General features: G+C 42.1%; 1 protein-coding gene across 2 annotated transcripts in view; it reads left to right on the top strand.

Moving 5' to 3' along the window:
* The first annotated feature begins 4,288 nt into the window (after positions 1 to 4,288).
* Positions 4,289 to 19,510, top strand: part of fam171a2b (family with sequence similarity 171 member A2b) — a 23,647-nt gene continuing 8,425 nt past the window's right edge. For both annotated transcript variants that reach the window (XM_072680126.1, XM_072680125.1), the window contains exons 1-3: positions 4,289 to 4,518; positions 12,159 to 12,386; positions 18,253 to 18,345. In XM_072680126.1, coding sequence (XP_072536227.1) covers positions 4,422 to 4,518; positions 12,159 to 12,386; positions 18,253 to 18,345 — 418 coding nt within the window. In that variant the 5' untranslated portion in view covers positions 4,289 to 4,421. The remainder of the gene's footprint in view (positions 4,519 to 12,158; positions 12,387 to 18,252; positions 18,346 to 19,510) is intronic.

Genomic DNA, 19,510 nt, shown 5'->3' with positions numbered 1-19,510 from the left:
CAAAGAGAGAGAGACAGAGAGAGAGCGAGAACCATGTGACCATGTCCCCTTTGGCCAAAGAGGTGCAAGACGTGCAGGACACTGGAAGTGGTTTGACCTTTGGTGGACATTCGTTCGTGTGAATGAACAGAAGCATCTGATCTAGTTGGCCGGTCTATCCCTGCATCCTAAACCCACTTAATGGAAGAAATGAGCCACGCCACACAACCACCACGGCCTAGTTCTAGTCTGTCATGCTGACAGTAAATACGTATGGCTGTGGTTGTGTGTGTGTGTGTGTGTGTGTGTGACTGGGACACATATATGGGACATAATCTCAAATCCTTCCACTATGGACAAACTCGCTTACCTCCTTGGGCTTATTGTGGGTTTATTGTGTAGACATGTCGAGTTTATTATGCAAACATGTCGCAGTGTGGAGTATAGCAGTGTTTTACAGTGAGCTGAATACTGAACACTCACTCAACACTCTGAACCTGATAAGCAAAGACCCAACGCTACTAAACCAGCATTTAGCTGATGCTCTTATCCAGAGGTTATCCAAGGTTGCTACTCGTATTACAGGCCGGTGTAGTGTTAGGAGTCTTGTCCAAGGACTCTTATTGGTGCAGCGCAGACCACCCAGACCAAGAATCAAGCCCTAGTCTTCCAAATGGTGTAATAGCTCACTGGCTGGTAGTGGTGTTATCTGTTGAAAATTGTATTCAATAATAATATTTCAATCCGTCAACAGTGTTTCCTTTATTACTTCATGTTTTATCTGGATCAGCCACTGGAGAAAGTGCACACTACCTTTTGGCATAACGTGTAGCTCCAGGTTTAATTAACAAACAACTTTTAATTATAAGAAAGAGTAGCTTAATCAACACTTCCCCAAAGGCCGGTGACTGTCTGTCCCAGTTCTACAGTGCAAGTGTGTGTGTGTGTGTGTGTGTGTGTGTGTGTGAGAGAGAGAGAGAGAAAGAGAGAGAGAGAGAGAGTGCAGTGTAGAATGGCAATGTTTTTTTCTAATATTACATCACTTATTTTGTTGTCTCAGTACGAATCTTCCCAACTAAAAACTATGAATTTGTATGTAAATGTATGTCAAGTTTACCTAAACTAGCATCTGGTGTCTCTCGTGCATTTTCATATTTTTAACTTCATAGATTTGTTAGTGTGACAACTCCCACAACTCACATCTCTAAATAATGACTAAGACAACGTTGCATTTGAATATGTACAAATCTCAGGCAATGAGGCCTGCTCAGATTACAGCCTGCTTTAATCTAAGCATGCTGCTTCTTCAGTGTTCATGAAATCAGATCACGGCTTCACGGCTTCTGTTACTTTCGTTCACCCTAGACGTCTCCATACTTAACAAAGAAGTCTACAGATACAGGATGTGGACAGAAGCACAACTTTTTGGAGCAGAAACTAAAGGCAGTAGCCAACAGCCAAAATGACTTGATTGCATTCAGCGATGAGAGAGTTAGTGAGGTTCGTCCCCAGCTCCCCAACTCATCCCAAAAGCATTGGCTGAAGCACCCCCATTCCAGAGAACACAGTTCCACTGCTCCACAGCTCAATGCTTCAATGCTGGGGGGCTTTATACCCTTTAGCCCACACCTGGCATTAGGCACCATGCCCTTTTGGACCCTTGCCAGGGTCTAGCCAAGCATTTGCACAGCTGTGTCAGCAATGGGTGTCCAAATGTAGTAGTAGTAGCGGAATGCATAAGGGAAGGGGTGTCCACAAACATCTGGGCATATGGTGTAGGAACCGTTTATGCTAGGTAGCCACTGTTACCAGCAGGTTAACTTTACTCTTGATCAGAGCGAGATGATCAAGCTGATGCTTCTTCACCATATTAACTAACATATTAGTTATTAGCCGAGCCAAGTAGCTAGCTTAAGCAGCCTTAATGATTTTTCTGTTTCACAGTTTCTGTTTCAAGTATTTTTCTCTGAGAGAAAAAAGAGGCCGCAAACAAAGGGTGAGTGGGTTAAACTCCTGAAATTGTGGGGTAGCATGGTCTCATCAAAATCTCCATTCAAAACGGCCTGCAGGTAATAAAAAAGCTACGAGCGTAATATGCCAGGGCTCTCTCTTGCTAACAAGCAATGGACCACATGGAGGCACCCGTGAGACTTTTACATTTCCTGTACATATTTGTTGGGTCATGCTTTGGCCAGGTTTGGCCTTTACTAAGCTTTGAGGGCACTATCAAGATGATTGGCCTATTAGACTGAAGGTGGTGCTCTACATAATACCACACCTTGTTTCCCATTCATATTTTGAATGGACTCGTCATTTTACAACAGCTCTGTTCTTAGTGGTGGTTAATTTGGTGCCACCCAATGCTCATTTCCTCAGAATACCCACATTCCTCAGCTCTTGACAATCGGATAATCTTATGTAATTGTTGTTGGCCCAAATGCTGAGACATTACCTGCCAGCAACTGGGTGTGTGGCTGTGAGTGAGTGAAAGAGAGCGGACAAAAGGAAAAAGTAGGCCAACAGGCCATGCGCAATTCACCAGATCAAGTACTGTGACTGCACAGTCATAAATGGGGTAGGCTACTGTTTAGTAGTGGGGAGAGGGCTGTGAAGTTGGAGCCCCTCTGTCCCCACACCCATAGGTTTCATCCTTTCTTCCTGCATACTGGTCACTGCGTAGGCCATGACAAAGCATGCAGGCCATGGCTCTAGGATTTAGGCCCTGATTAACTCTATAGCTCATTATCAGGCCCTTTATCAAGGTAAAGTAATGTGTTCGAGCAGAGTGTTTTGTTAAAGGTAACTGTCGAACTGAGATATCCTGAACACCTCCCTCCCCCCACCCCCTCTAACAGGTCTCTAACAGGGTTCTTAAGCACGGGGTGTGGATTAAGGGAAATGCTGTTGATTCAATAGCTTTTTACTGAAAGTCCTGCAACGTCGTCATCACTGCTGCAGTCAAAACGACTGATGCTGATGGGTGAATAATGGATGGATGATGGATTTCTGCAACTACCTGTGAAGTTGAGTGATAATCCCCTGTTCACTGCTCCCTACACCAGGGGTAAAAAAAAAAGGCCTGCAAAACGAGCAGCTCATATAGTTATCATGTTTGGCAGCCATGGATTCCTGCCCAGTTAGGCCTTATTCTTCCTCCTAAGGTCTGGTAATGGTGTAGATTGTTAAAACTCGGGAATGCTGTGAGCCCGATTGCTGCATCACTGGAAAAGACAAGATATATAAGCATTGAAATTCCATAGATACATGCCTACACATTTCTCTTACCCTACTCCAGCCACACACTGGCCTTCAGTAAAGTCACACAGACTTGCTGATGTGTTGTGAACCATAAACATGAACCCAATAGATCATTCGGATCTAATAAACACTCCCGTGGAGCCTTCATAAAGACCTGCAGGGTGGTTTGAGCAGATTTAAGGAAGTGTGTGAGCACGTGGTTGCTAAAAGGATATGGGTGGCTATTGACTTCTAGGGTAAGTTACCTTCTGTAGCATTATAGCTCTAGTGCTAACTGAAGAAGCAAAAATCAGGGTTGTGGGTTTGAAACCCAGGCTCAGCAAGCTGCCACTGTTGGGCCCTTGAACAAGGCTGGGTGCTGCAGCAATGGCTGCCTACCCCTCTGGGCACATGTGCTCACTGTCACCGTGTGGGTTTGATCACTAGTGTGTGTGTGTGTGTGTGTGTTCACTGCACGGATGGGTAAAAGGCGAAGGCACAAATGGAGAATATGATTGTCTTCTTGGCTGACTGGCTCTGATCTCTCTCGCAGCCTGTCACCGTCACACCATGATCCCTTACAGCCCTGATCATGAGGGGTCGTAAAAAGCGCTACACAACCCACTACAATAGTCCCTGGCGCCCTCTAGTGTCTCCACCACAAAAAACACACCACTGCGCCAAAAACACTGAAACGCCTCAGTACAAAAGTCCGCCGCCCAAAAAAATCAGCAGGCACAACATTTTCCCATCGCTAGAGGCCGCTGCCATCCCTAGATAGCTGTTCGCTTCCTTGAACAATAAACTCGCTCGACTCGGGGCTGCAGCGTTGTTCAGCTGTGATTCCGCCTGTATTCCGGAAAACCCCGCCCTCCAGCGCCTCCTACGCTACGAGTGGCCAGTTCGCTGCTGTCATCTGCGCTACGATTGGCTTGTCGTATCCAACGGTCTCCTAGCCAATCCCAGCGCAGGTGATGGCACGCTGCTTTGCCAATCTCAGCGCGGGAGGGCGTGGCCTGGACCAAACACGGGTGGGGGGAGAAAACAACAGCGAGGTAGCAGCATCTCGAGGAGGAGGAGGAGGAGGAGGATGTGGATGATGCATCTGATAGGCGAGACCCTTTCAGCGACCATCTGTACAAAAAAAAAAAACATGGATGAATAGACATGGCTGGTGAGATGGAGAGGGAGATGTAGCTTTGAGGATGCCATCCCCGCACGTTTCCCATTTGCTTCCCTTTCTCCTCTTGTCCTGCGTTGGATGGAGTGAGTGCAAATCCATCGCGGAGAATGGAGCCCTCGGTGAGTGAGCGCACATGCTGCAGCATAGAGGGGGGAAAAGCAGCAGCCTCCACGCCCATGGCTTTCTCTCATCTCCAAACGCACTGGGCGATGGTTCCCAGTTGCGGGGAAGTGCTTGGAGGATGGGTGTGAGGGTGCGTGTGCTGAGCTAGATGTGTGCATGAAGGACTAGGAGATGTATGTTGGGGAAATGTATGCCTCGAGCTGCGGTGGGTCATTGTGGGGGCTTCGGAGCTTCGGTCGGATGCAGTGTTGCCACGAATTCTAATGACACCTCCTCGCGCCCCTGAAAGAGTCGGTTCAGCACTATAGCTGAACACTGGAGGTCTGTGCACTCTGTGTGTTGAGTCAACACTAGGTCTTCATTGTAGGTGTTCCCTAATGCTGTAGGCGTCTGAATTCGCTGCAGGTGTCAGTGTTAGTTCACCATTATGAGTGATCTTTCGACACTGGATGTTTTAATGTAACACTGCAGGTGTGAATTCAGCACCGTGGATGTTCTTCTGAACACTGCAGGTGTAAATTCAGCACTGCTGGTGTAAATTGACCATGTCAGGTGTAAATTCAGCACTGCTGGTGTAAATTCAGCACTGCTGGTGTAAATTTACCATGTCAGGTGTAAATTCAGCACTGCTGGTGTAAATTCAGCACTGTTGGTGTAAATTCAGCACTGCTGGTGTAAATTTACCATGTCAGGTGTAAATTCAGCACTGCTGGTGTAAATTTACCATGTCAGGTGTAAATTCAGCACTGCTGGTGTTTATTCAGCAGTGCTGGTGTAAATTTACCATGTCAGGTGTAAATTCAGCACTGCTGGTGTAAATTGACCATGTCAGGTGTAAATTCAGCACTGCTGGTGTAAATTTACCATGTCAGGTGTAAATTCAGCACTGCTGGTGTAAATTCAGCATGTCAGGTGTAAATTCAGCACTGCTGGTGTAAATTTACCATGTCAGGTGTAAATTCAGCACTACTGGTGTAAATTCAGCACTGCTGGTGTAAATTTACCATGTCAGGTGTAAATTCAGCACTGCTGGTGTAAATTCAGCACTGCTGGTGTAAATTGACCATGTCAGGTGTAAATTCAGCACTGCTGGTGTAAATTTACCATGTCAGGTGTAAATTTAGCACTGCTGGTGTAAATTCAGCACTGCTGGTGTAAATTTACCATGTCAGGTGTAAATTCAGCACTGCTGGTGTAAATTTACCATGTCAGGTGTAAATTCAGCACTGCTGGTGTAAATTCAGCACTGCTGGTGTAAATTGACCATGTCAGGTGTAAATTCAGCACTGCTGGTGTAAATTTACCATGTCAGGTGTAAATTTAGCACTGCTGGTGTAAATTCAGCACTGCTGGTGTAAATTTACCATGTCAGGTGTAAATTCAGCACTACTGGTGTAAATTCAGCACTGCTGGTGTAAATTTACCATGTCAGGTGTAAATTCAGCACTGCTGGTGTAAATTTACCATGTCAGGTGTAAATTCAGCACTGCTGGTGTAAATTCAGCACTGCTGGTGTAAATTGACCATGTCAGGTGTAAATTCAGCACTACTGGTGTAAATTCAGCACTGCTGGTGTAAATTTACCATGTCAGGTGTAAATTCAGCACTGCTGGTGTAAATTCAGCACTGCTGGTGTCAATTCAGCACTGCTGGTGTAAATTGACCATGTCAGGTGTAAATTCAGCACTGCTGGTGTAAATTGACCATGTCAGGTGTAAATTCAGCACTGCTGGTGTAAATTCAGCACTGCTGGTGTAAATTGACCATGTCAGGTGTAAATTCAGCACTACTGGTGTAAATTCAGCACTGCTGGTGTAAATTTACCATGTCAGGTGTAAATTCAGCACTGCTGGTGTAAATTCAGCACTGTTGGTGTCAATTCAGCACTGCTGGTGTAAATGTAGCATGTCAGGTGTAAATTCAGTACATCAGTACATAAATTCAGTGCTGTAGGTGTTCAATCAGCAGTGCTGGTGTAATTTCAGCACACCAGGTGTTCATTTAACACTGCTGGTGTAAATTCAGCATGTCAGGTGTTCATTTAAGACTGCTGGTGTAAATGTAGCATGTCAGGTGTAAATTCAGCACTGCTGGTGTAAATCCAGCATGTCAGGTGTTTATTCAGCAGTGCTGGTGTAAATCCAGCATGTCAGGTGTTCATTCAGCAGTGCTGGTGTAAATCCAGCATGTCAGGTGTTTATTCAGCAGTGCTGGTGTAAATCCAGCATGTCAGGTGTTCATTCAGCATGGCTGGTGTAAATCCAGCATGCCAGGTGTTTATTCAGCACTGCTGGTGTAAATCCAGCATGTCAGGTGTTTATTCAGCAGTGCTGGTGTAAATCCAGCATGTCAGGTGTCCATTTAGCACTGCTGGTGTAAATCCAGCATGTCAGGTGTTTATTCAGCAGTGCTGGTGTAAATCCAGCATGTCAGGTGTGCATTTAGCACTGCTGGTGTAAAATCAGCACTTCTGGTGTAAATTTACCATGTCAGGTGTAAATTCAGCACTGCTGGTGTAAATTCAGCACTGCTGGTGTAAATTGACCATGTCAGGTGTAAATTCAGCACTGCTGGTGTAAATTGACCATGTCAGGTGTAAATTCAGCACTGCTGGTGTAAATTCAGCACTGCTGGTGTAAATTTAGCACTGCTGGTGTAAATTTACCATGTCAGGTGTAAATTTACCATGTCAGGTGTAAATTCAGCACTGTTGGTGTCAATTCAGCACTGCTGGTGTAAATGTAGCATGTCAGGTGTAAATTCAGCACTGCTGGTGTAAATTCAGCACTGTTGGTGTCAATTCAGCACTGCTGGTGTAAATGTAGCATGTCAGGTGTAAATTCAGTACATCAGTACATAAATTCAGTGCTGTAGGTGTTCAATCAGCAGTGCTGGTGTAATTTCAGCACACCAGGTGTTCATTTAACACTGCTGGTGTAAATTCAGCATGTCAGGTGTTCATTTAAGACTGCTGGTGTAAATGTAGCATGTCAGGTGTAAATTCAGCACTGCTGGTGTAAATCCAGCATGTCAGGTGTTTATTCAGCAGTGCTGGTGTAAATCCAGCATGTCAGGTGTTCATTCAGCATGGCTGGTGTAAATCCAGCATGTCAGGTGTTCATTCAGCATGGCTGGTGTAAATGTAGCATGCCAGGTGTAAATTCAGCACTGCTGGTGTAAATCCAGCATGTCAGGTGTTTATTCAGCAGTGCTGGTGTAAATCCAGCATGTCAGGTGTCCATTTAGCACTGCTGGTGTAAATCCAGCATGTCAGGTGTTTATTCAGCAGTGCTGGTGTAAATCCAGCATGTCAGGTGTTTATTCAGCAGTGCTGGTGTAAATCCAGCATGTCAGGTGTTTATTCAGCAGTGCTGGTGTAAATCCAGCATGTCAGGTGTTCATTTAGCACTGCTGGTGTAAATTCAGCATATCAGGTGTTTATTCAGCAGTGCTGGTGTAAATCCAGCATGTCAGGTGTGCATTTAGCACTGCTGGTGTAAAATCTGCACTTCTGGTGTAAATTCAACATGTCAGGTGTTCATTCAGCATGGCTGGTGTAAATCTAGCATGTCAGGTGTAAATTCATTACATTAGTACATCAATTCAGCGCTGTAGGTGTCCATTCAGCACTGCTGGTGTAAATCCAGCATGTCAGGTGTTCCTTCAGCACTGCAGATGTAAATGCAAGCCTGTTAGGTGTTCTTTTAGTACTGCAGGTGTATATTCAGCACTGTAGATGTTCATTCAACACTGTCCATATTAACTGTACACTATTCTGTACTATACTGTAGTTTTAATTCAATACGGTGGTTGTAACTTCGGTTCTGAAGGTGTTTGTTCAACACTGTAGGTGTAAATTCAGCACTATATGTGTAAAACTCATAGAGTTGTATGTGGCTTTGGTTCCTGCATGTGACAAATGGTAATAATTAGGCTATGATATCTTAACAGCTTTTTGGTCCATTGGCATTTGGACCACTTTTTTATACAAGATGAGTCATTGGATTGTCTCATCATGAGATGGCTCAGATGATACAATCACCATATGAATCAACAGTAAAAAGAAAAACACAACAGTCAAAACTGATGTGCCATTATTTAGGTTTTATATTGAAAATAAACAAAACAAGTAAAGAAATTCCAAGTAAGTTTAATATAAAATAATATAAAATGTATGTTGTGAAGTCAAATGTTTTACACAGAATTTACGCAGATACTTTTGTCAAAGAGATCTACCTTACCACTACAGCTTACCACCACAGCGGTTATATTTATATTCAGTTAGGAGTTTTGTGTTCAGCTGTTTTAACTACGTTTAAATGACGCTTAACCACAGAAATACTGGCACTGCAGTGTTCAAAGTTTCTTGTCATTGGCACATGCTTTGTAACAAGACTAAAGTTTTCTAGGGAATACGTTTGGAGTAAACCAGAGACAGCAATTCTGCACAAGAACCTATATCAGCTGTGAAGCATGGATGTAGAAGTGTCATGGTTTGGGCTGCTTTTTTACAGTAGGGCCTGGAGAGCTTTCCAACATTGAATCACAGGGATCTTGAGGAAAATGTGAGACCACCAGTCTAAAAACTAGAGCTGAAATGTCACACAGCTGAAAGAGTTCTGATTGGAGGAGTGGAGGACCTTCTCCTAGTTGATGTCAGAGACTGGTAGACCATTATAGCAAACATCTAACTGAACTTATTTCAGCCAAAGGGGGGAAAATACCAGGTTAACATGCTTTACAAATGTAAACCAGTGCTTCTAAACTTCTAAAAATTGGATAAAATACAATGATATGCAAATGTTTGGGCACCCCTGGTGAAAATTCTGCTACTATGAATAGTTCAGTGGGTTGAAGATGAACTGATCTTTAAAAGGCATCAAGCTATGATGCTAAATATTAAACATGTTTCCAACATTTTATGCACAATTACTGTTATTTTGCTTAAATCTAGCTCATTTTGTTTTGTATTAGAGTGAACAACGCAATTGAGCACCATGCAGAGGCCTATGTACCTCAAGACATTTAAGAGTTTAAGGAACTTTTATCAAGGTCTCAGGACCTAATTAGCTTGTTGGGCCTATGGTGTGTTTACAGACCAGATGATGCAAATTTCAAAGCTTTATAAATACTCTGACTTCTCAGACATTGTCTCAACTATCATCAGTAATGGGATCCTCTAAGCAGCCATCTAACACTCTGATTATTAAAATAATAGATGCCCACAAAGCAGGAGAAACGTATAAGAAGATAAATGTTTTAAAATAAAAGTTAGCCATATACCAAACTTTCAATAATTAAGAAAAGGCAGTTATCAGTAATGATACAAGGCAAGTTGACAGAACTGTTCGTTGGATTGGTTGAAAGGCAAATCAGAACCCTTGTTTGCCAGCAAAAGACCTTGATGAAGATTTAGCAGGCTTCATGTTACATGGTAGTTACACTGTAGGTCACACATGGCAGACACTTATAGTGAAAAAGTTAGGACACCCCATTTAAACATTTTTAATATATTTAAACATATGGACATTTGATTATCACTTAAGCAATTTTGGCAGATGGAGGTAACTTAACTAAATGCATTAAACTGAAGAAATGTAAAATGTAATTAATACAAATACAATTTTCCTGTGAGGAAAGTGTTAGAACACTCCCACATTTATTACTACTTCAGATGGTTAAAATTAGAATCAGGTGCAGCACATCAACTAAAGATGATTAGAACATGGTTAGAGGTGATTTTGGAGGAGCCTGTCATATTTAAACCTCATCTGCTCTTGATTGGTAAAGGGAGTGTTATTACCTCCCTTATTATTATTATTATTATTTATGGTGGCGCAACCAATGACACCACTACCTGCCAGTGAGCTACCACACCATGTGGGAGACCACAGTTCAATTCCCAGTCAGGGTGACTCCTAACACTGCATTGGCCCACCTCTGTAATACGAGTTACGAGAGTAAGTCTCTCTGGATAAGAGTGTCAGCTAAATACCATAAATGTAAATAGGGAGATCCAAAAAGCTTTTGAAGCTTTCAGAAAGAAGGTTGCAGATTAGACTCCCTTATACATCAATGGAGCTGAAGTGGAGAGGGTCAGCAGTGTTAGGTTCCTCGGGGTACACCTCACCGATGACCTCTCCTGGTCACTCCACACCAACAAAGCACTGTAGCCACCCAGCACACGGCCTGTTCACCTTATTGCCATCAGGCAGGAGGTACCGCAGCATCCAGGCCAGAACAAACCGGCTAATGAACAGTTTCTATTCACAAGCCATCAGGTTCCTGAACAAGCTGTGAACCTTTCACCAACACCACTGCACTCGGACACTTGACTTTATTATTAATACTCTATATATCACTGCTATGGACAACATCACTAAGTCACTTTATACAACAGGAATAGACATAAACATACATATTTATATTTAGCTCCACTCTCTCTCTTATGAGACTATACCTGTCTCATAAATGTACATATCAAGGAATTTCCACAGATCCCTCCTGTCTTTGTATATTCTGTATTTTGTGTATATTTTGTTTGTATTTTGTATTTATTTAATATATTTTTTATATAACTTTATTTTAATATGTTTAGTATGTATATAGTTTTGTCCTCCTGTAGAGCATTAACCTGAGGTTGTGGTGAGGCCACAAGCATTTCAATGCATAAATGTCCTGAAATGTTGTGCAAATGACAAATAAACCTGAAACTTGAAACTTGAGATGCAGATGAGTCTGGGAAGGGGTTTAAAAAGATCTCAGAACAAAAATCAGAAATCAGCTGTTACACAGTCCACTAAATCACTTACAAGTAAAACAACTGCCAACATGGCCAGGTCAGGCCGTCCTAGCAGGTTCCTTTCCACAGCAACAATCCAACTCCAACAATCCTAAAATTTCGTTAAGGGATCTACAAGTAGCTCTTGCCACAGCTGAAGCCGAAGTACAGAATCTACCCTCAGAAATAGACCACACACGTTTCACGATTTTCATGGGAGGTGTGCAAGAGGAAACCCAGAGCAAGAATAAAGTTTTCCAGAGAACCTCTAGACCAAGACCAGGACATCTGGAACAATGTGCTTTGGACAAATGAATCCAAAGTATTATTATTTGGACGATAGAGGTGGAAATGTCATGGTTTGGGGCTGCTTTTCTGCAATAGGGTCTGGAGAGCTCTTCAACACTGAATCCACTAGGAATTCTTTATTGTATCAGAGGACGCTTGAGGAAAATGTGAGACCATCAGTATAAAAACTACAGCTGAAAGAATTCTGCTTGGAGGAGTGAGAAAAACTTTCTCCTAGTTGATGTTGACTGGTGATCATTATAGCAAACATCTAACTGAACTTATTTTAGCCCAGGGCCGAAGTACCAGATTTTAGGGCATAGGGTGTCCTAACCATTAATAGACATTTCTTTAGTTCTTTTGGTTTAGTCCTATTACAATAATCTCTTAATATTGTTTAAATGAAGATACAATGTTCATATGTGTAAATATAATAAAAAAGACAAAGGTTTTTATGGGGTGTCCTAACTTTTTCACATGACTTGGTGAATGTAGTAGTGAAATGTTAGTAGTAGGAATAGTAGGTGAAAATGGTTAGTGAAATTTTTGTTGGTGTTTCTCTTTCAGAGGTGCAGGTGAGGGTTCAGGTGTTTGACGGAGGTGACCTGTCACCCCTGTCCAAAGCCGCCATCGTTGTCCATGGCAACCAGAGCGTGCTGGCCTCCAGCCAGGCAGAGAATGATGATGCAGTGGTTGTGAAATTCCTGTACCGCACAGGCACATGGGTCATCATCACAGCATCTCAGAGAGATTACATCACCAGCTCAGTGCCGTGGCATGCCAGCAGAGTGCCCTGTGAGTAAACACTTCATATTCGAATAACCCAATGATTGCCTTCAAGCAGTTCTCACAATTTTCAATAATTCAAGTTTTATGATATGAACTCTTTTGAAGCAAGGCACAGCATAATATTTATGTATATAATATCCATAACATAACGCTAATGCTGCAATTAAGTATTCCCAACAGTTGTAGTGTTATTTCCCACACCTAGCTTTGGGCTTGTTATTCATTATTATGACTTCAACTCAAGCTGATACAAGATACAAAAATATGTACAAAATATGTACAAAAGCTGTATGTGTGCATTCCTGAAACCATTTGTCAGCAATAGGTGCACCTTAATGTAGCAGAAATTACAAGTTAGAAAGGGTGCCTAGATTATATTTTGGACAAACCATTGTTTCACAATAAGTTTATGTATATTGTGTTAAATCAATTAAACAAGAGGTAAAGATAAGATCACTGCCTGTGATAAACATGTTACACAAGCTACACATATTTACATGCTTACAAAAACACATTAAATGAATCCTTTGTTTACTCAAAAGAAACCTCTAAAATCACTTAAATAAACTTTACAGTGAATGGACATTACCAGTAGACATGACAAAACAATTGTCAAATGTCATTTTTTGAACATTGTTGTAATTTAGAACAACCAAAAACAGATGGAACCTGAGACAAAAAGCAAAGGCACAATACATTCCATTTTAAAAGATATTAACATAAAAAACATGCTTTGTTTAGTAAAAGAAAGGTGAGAGCTAAGTGCACCTTAACATTTCTCTTATATTTGCAATGTATGAGGTTGGGGATCATTTTAACAGACTCGTGTGAATAGTCTCCAAGTCTAGTACATTGATGCACACATTGAAAATAAATGTAGTAAACTCTGTGCTTTCCATCCTAAATGCATAAAATGATCTGCATTCCAAGATGAAAGTGAACAAGTATTTTGGCGAAATGCAGACCTGTAAACCTATCCGTTTATTATTATCTCCTCAGCAAATTGTGTAGCAGCACTGCAGTACATAAAATCATGCAGATACAGCCCAGCAGCTTCAGCTAATGTTCACATAAACCATCACAATGCAGGAAAATATGATCAGTGGATTTCTTAGGATTTTCATAGTAGAGTATGAAATGGGATGGTGCAGTAAAGAAGAGGTCAACAGAGGAAGAGCAGACCAGGTCGAGCTGACAGAAAGACAACGGTACCTCAAATAACCACTCTACAATTGTGGTGAGGAAAAACGCATCACAGAAAACACATCACGTCCAACCTTGAGGCTGATGTGCTACAATAGCAGAGGACCACGCCGTGATCCACTTATGTCAGCCAAAAACAGAAAGCTGAGGCTGCAGAGGACACTGGCTCCCTAAAACTGGTGAAGCTGAAGAGTAGAAAAACGTAGCCTGGTCTGGTAAATGGCAATTTCTGCTAAGGCTCATGAATGATAGGATCAGAATTGGCTGCCAACAGCTTGATTTAGCGAAGCATGGCTAGGATAAACCTAGAAATAAAGTAGCAATGCTGCTTGCAAATTTATTTCGCAGATGGGCGTGGTGGTCTGGAAATGAGATGCGTTCAGATCAATTTCTGCATACACCCCCACTTTGCACCTTTAATATAGCAATCCGCTGAAGCACCTGGCTCTTAAAGGGAATGGCAATTGACATGCTGATTGGTTTATTGCACGTTACACCCAAAACACTTATGATTAATTAAGAGACTTAGTACATGCCTTTTGTGTGTTTCAGGCTACGCAAGATGTACTTTTCCTTATCTAATTATATCTAATAGTTCTTATGTAATGTCATTGTGTTTCTCCTAAACACAACCATTCCTTGTGTGTCTAAGAATCTTTAAGTGTCTTTGTCAGGATCCACTCGGTCTGACAGTGACGGGAGAACACTCGCAGGGCATGGACCAAAGCGAGGAGTTTATTGATAACAATAAACCGTAAAACAAAACAGAAATGCAGCAACAATTACAAGGGATATGGAAGAACTTAACAAAACCGTGACAAACAATACTGGGCCAAAGAAAAGAACACACCTGGGGCTGGTGAGGCACTAGGGCTGTGCTAGCTGCCGGGGCTGAGCCAATACTGCTACTCCAAAACAAACTTCCAAGCCGAGCCTGGGAAAACTAAAAACTAAGACATATAGAGTAGCGGTAGTCAGGCACATTGAACTTACTAGACTTGAGAGCGTGAGGAGTCAGCCGCCAAACCTAGACGACTGATCTGTGACGACGGTGAGGAGAGCTAACTGCTGAAACAAGCTGGAGAGTCGCTCACTCCTGGAGCTCCTGGACCCCAGCTCGCTGAACCTAAGAAGCCTGGCAAGAGATCGCCGCAGACTTGCAGTAGCTCCCTAATGGACCCTGAGACGAGAACTGCCTAACTAGCTTTTCCTGCTAAGCTAGCTAGAAAGAGTCCTCTGTACGAGGATGGACTCTACAGACTAGACCGATGAATCCTAAGTCTCTACCGTTAACTGAATAACCTGGGTGCATGAGGTGCACTAAGTGTAATTCTCGGCAACCGGCAGCTGACACTAGCCCTACTAAATGAATAAAGGTACATCCATAGTCATGAATCTGTGGGAAACCTTTAACGGACATATGATGAATGGCCTACTTGTCACACTAACCCCATGCCGTGTAGAGGCTGTACTTTAGCCTGGGTAGCTGTCACTTAGCTGTTTAGATGCTATGAAGCAGTGCCATGTGTGAGCTTTTACAACTGTGGTCAGTTTATATGAGGAATATGTGTCGGATCGCTGTCAGTAATTACAGATGCCGTAAGTAGTAAATAGTAAATAGTCGCTGTCACAATATGAAGGCACAAATGTTCTTAACTTTAAATGGAAGTCAGAGTTTTTTCCAAGTCATGTAGCACAGAGCTATTCACACAGTGTACAGAAGCAGCTACAGGGTTCAAACCATGGAGAAAACTAAAAACTGACGTATCCTCACCAATGCTGGTCTATAATTATTCACATAAATTCCACACAGCAGATTTATCAGTGATCAAATTGGACAGATGATCAATAGTAGACAGGCAGCCGAGCATGGAGTGCGGCAGCTGATCGATAACATAATGAAAAAGTGGGCCAACCAAAGTGAGACTCATAAACGCTGACCAGTATTGTTACACTTTGACGGAGTATTGCGTAGTGAATGACCCAACAGCTACACAGAAGGGTCTTATTTAATCTGCCTTAACTTAAGTGTACAAGCATAAAAGCCTTTACTGCTGAAACATGCAGCCCTGTCTGTATTCTGTCCCAGTTTGAGTCGATATGAGCATCCCTGGCCCTGTTATCAAGAAGCAAAATAGATGAGAATAAACACTCGGGTCTTTTAAATAATCAAATGAATCACATGGTCTCATAACCTGGAATAAATTCCCATTGTTTCATGGAAAATGAAAAATGTGTTAAAGCTGGGCTATTCTGTCCCATCATTCTGTCCCATCATTCTGTCCCAGCATAAGCTCCTCATTTCCCCCCCGTGGCTGTAATAGTACGTCTCCAGGCACATGGAGCTGCTGTAATCTGCCCTGTTTGGCTGGATTAATTGTAGATTCAATTTGGATTAAACTGGGATTATTGTTGCTTAGTGGGGCATTAGGTGGTTAGAGCATATTAGGTCAGGTGGAAGGCCTGAATCCCCTGAAACATGTGATTCATAGTAATGAATTTTTGTGAAGAGGACAGAGTGTGAACTCTTGTGCTGAGAGGAGAAAGAGTTGGTTGGACACATTGAGCAGAATTTCATTGTTCTAAAATACTCTTTTTTGCACTGGAGCCACCAGGGCAGTGTAGCTAATAAGTAATGGATGCTAAGCGGTAGGATATAAGCTTCTATTACTTGCTACATTTGGCAAATGGCATAGGGGCTGGGGTAAAGGTGTGGGGTAAAAGTGCAATATAATTCTATATAGTACTGAAAAAAGTACTAATACTAAGTTTAAATATTTGTAACAATAGTGGAAGTGGTGCTGTAGAACAAGTTTTATATAGAACCCTTCATAAAACATGTTCCACCAATCTGAAGGATGCTTAAACCAGACAAGGAGCCAGAATTTAGGTACCATTGCCTTTACTTAAGCCTTTTTATGAGTGCATTTCTCTCAGGTGGTCTCTCAGCATTGGTTAAATTTGCCTCGTCACGTCTGTCAATGAGAGTTCCTGTGTAAAACTGACTCTTTGTCTTATTTATGCAGAGCGGGGTCCAAAATCTGAGTCACCTCATTCCTCTTGAGGATCAGGATTATATCTGGATCAGGCCAAGCTACATAAACCTGCGAGTGTAAACACACCCAAGACTTTAGGAGGTGGTCTGAGACGCATTCAACAACCAAAAGTCCTCCCAGTACACCTAAAAACACCAGTAATAATTGCTGCACAACCAGCTAATTTGCATATTCCATCCCACACAGCGTGAAGAGGTCAGAAGACCTGCCCCTTCACCAAGATTGCTACTTTTAGTAAAGTCCATTAACTTTTTAATTATTTGTTATTGGTAAATTAAAACATGTGTCTACCTGCCTGATCTCACCTAGTGAGACACTTCCAGTAGGAATGGCGGCCCAATCAGCTTCCTTTCTAATAGTAAACCAAACCAAAGTAGCCAAAGGGCCCTTGGCTAACTAGTAGGGAGGGGGAGAGCCTTCAACTGGAGTACGTAGAACCTATTTCTACACACAGCAATGAGACTTTAGTCTTAGTAACCAGATACACATTTAATTACCAAGTGTAAAGACATGTGGTTAAAAACTTAGCAGGATACCATCCAGATACTGCTCCTGTAAAGTGACCAGGTGTAAAAGGGGCCTGTCTCGATCAGGTTATTTTGTCCCCTGATCCTTAATGCTGTCTCTTAATGAGTATTAGCTGATACCAGTCTGATCAGATCTTTGTGTGTGTGTAATTACTACAGCTACAGTTTAGAAAAGATGAGCTGCTGATTAATATGTTCAGTAAAATGTTTTTATAACAAGACATTCTGGACTGGTTGATTTAGTTTAGTAGAGATTTTTTCTTAAAATGACTGGTTTTTAGTGTGTTTAATATCTAATAATCCAGTCTGACTCTCCTCCCCAACCAATTACCTCCCAGCTCCTTTAGAACACTGCAGTCAGGTCACAGGGTGTGTGTGTAGTGTTACACACTCTGGACTGATATTTGTTATTGTTGCTCTACTGATGTGAAATAGGTTTGTAGTGGGTGAATGGGCTGTGATTGGGTTTCTATAGTGTATGTGTGTGTATGTATGGGTTCTGAACATGCTCTTCAGTGCTGGTTTCGAAACAAAGTAAGGTGTGCAGTTCTCCCGCTGGTAAAACAGAGCGTTTCAGTGATAGTTTTATAAAGGTTCAGATATTATGGTCTGTTTTCATGTTCCGCTGTAAAATAACTCCACACTGCAGACTCTCAACTCTTTTATCTACCTTCTGAAAATGTCTGCAATGCTGCCAGCTGGACAATAATGTCTGTTGATGATGCCTTGAGGACAGCAGATGGCGCTCTGAACACTGTGGGTTAAAACCTAGCCCATACCTGATCCAATAACAAATGCCTGGATCTGTCCCAATCCTGATTTTGGTGAAATTATTGTATGTATGCTTGGGCTCCACGTGGTATTCTTTGGATATATGAGTGGGATTTATTTTGGGACATTACGCACATGGAATTTACATAGACAAGGGAATAGGGAAATTGACTGTTACTGAGCATGTGTGAAGGTGGCAGACTGTTACATGATGTGTGTGTATGTGTATTATACGTTTTTATGTTTTTAAGGCTGGAACGCATCATTTTGACCTTCCTTCTCGCATGTTTCTCTCTCCATCTGTGTGTCTGTCAGTATACGCCTCTGTCAGCCTGTACCTGCTGGCACAGCGGCCAGGAACGCTCATCCTGTATGATGACGTCATCCAGGTGTTTCACGGCTCTCCTGGTAAGAAATGCTGATGATTTAGTTTGAGCATGTTATGAGATGAAAACACACAGAATACATTTTAATACATTTGAATAGAATATAAACATGAGATAAATAACTGAGATGTTTTTCAATGTGAGGAACTAAACACTTACTGGCCATTTTAGACACTCCTATCTTGTAGCTTTACCTTGCTTGTGTACAGTGTCAGTGCTACTGTGAGAACAATCCATCACCAAAATTAATATCTGGTCAACTTAACAGTGGCCCTGTGGTCCCAATGTGAACAGTGATGACTAGATCAAATTGATAAAGTAATTGGACATCTATATTTATATTGTCACTGTCACTCAGTTATCCTGTATTTTCAAAACAGCAACTTAACAGGAGAACAAAAAACTTTCTTAACTTAATAAAAATCAGTTTGGCTCCCTAAAAAGCCGAAAGTTATAACAAACTTCTGTTGCCAAAGAATAGCCCCACCGGTTTGTACAGAAGTCCCTGTAGTTACTGAGTAATACACATTAGCATGTGATGAGCCTTATTAAGGGGTTAAAAATATATTTAGATCATTTCTATTTGTCCATTTAGCATGAAATTCTGTCACCTTATAAAGAACAACTGCCAGATTATGTCAAAAAATAAAATAATGGAGATACAAGGCGGTAGCCGGAGCTCAATAAGTGGACAATGAGTGTAAAATGATAAAACATAAATTCTTTTGCTGTTAAGCTCTCAGCAGTGCATGCTCACTCTCTCTCTCTCTCTCTCTCTCTCTCTCTCTCTCTCTCTCTCACACACACACACACATTCCAGTAGCCTTCAGCTGTGCATCATCCAGACACTATCATTTCCTGCTCCTGTTGCCATAGCAACAACAGCAGTATTGTTTCTGTCGTTCACCCTTTTTTTGGCCTCACACTTCAAGAAATGTTCTACTAAAAATATCACACATGATACTTCAATGTGTACATTTATTTCTTTCTTTTTTTTGATAGTCAGCTCACTTGTTAGTGCTCTCCCAACATCACACGTAATGCTCCTGACACTGACACAGGGTCGAGGGTCGGGACACTGACACATGCCCCCTCTGACAAATGTGCAACCAGCCACAACATCTTTTCGAACTGCCGCCAATGCAAAGTCAACGGGCAACCAACATGCCGGGTACCCAGCTTTGATG

This window comes from Salminus brasiliensis, chromosome 5 (assembly GCF_030463535.1).
Source record: "Salminus brasiliensis chromosome 5, fSalBra1.hap2, whole genome shotgun sequence".
NCBI classification, from domain to species: domain Eukaryota; kingdom Metazoa; phylum Chordata; class Actinopteri; order Characiformes; family Bryconidae; genus Salminus; species Salminus brasiliensis.
This window is presented reverse-complemented; position numbering and strand designations above follow the sequence as displayed.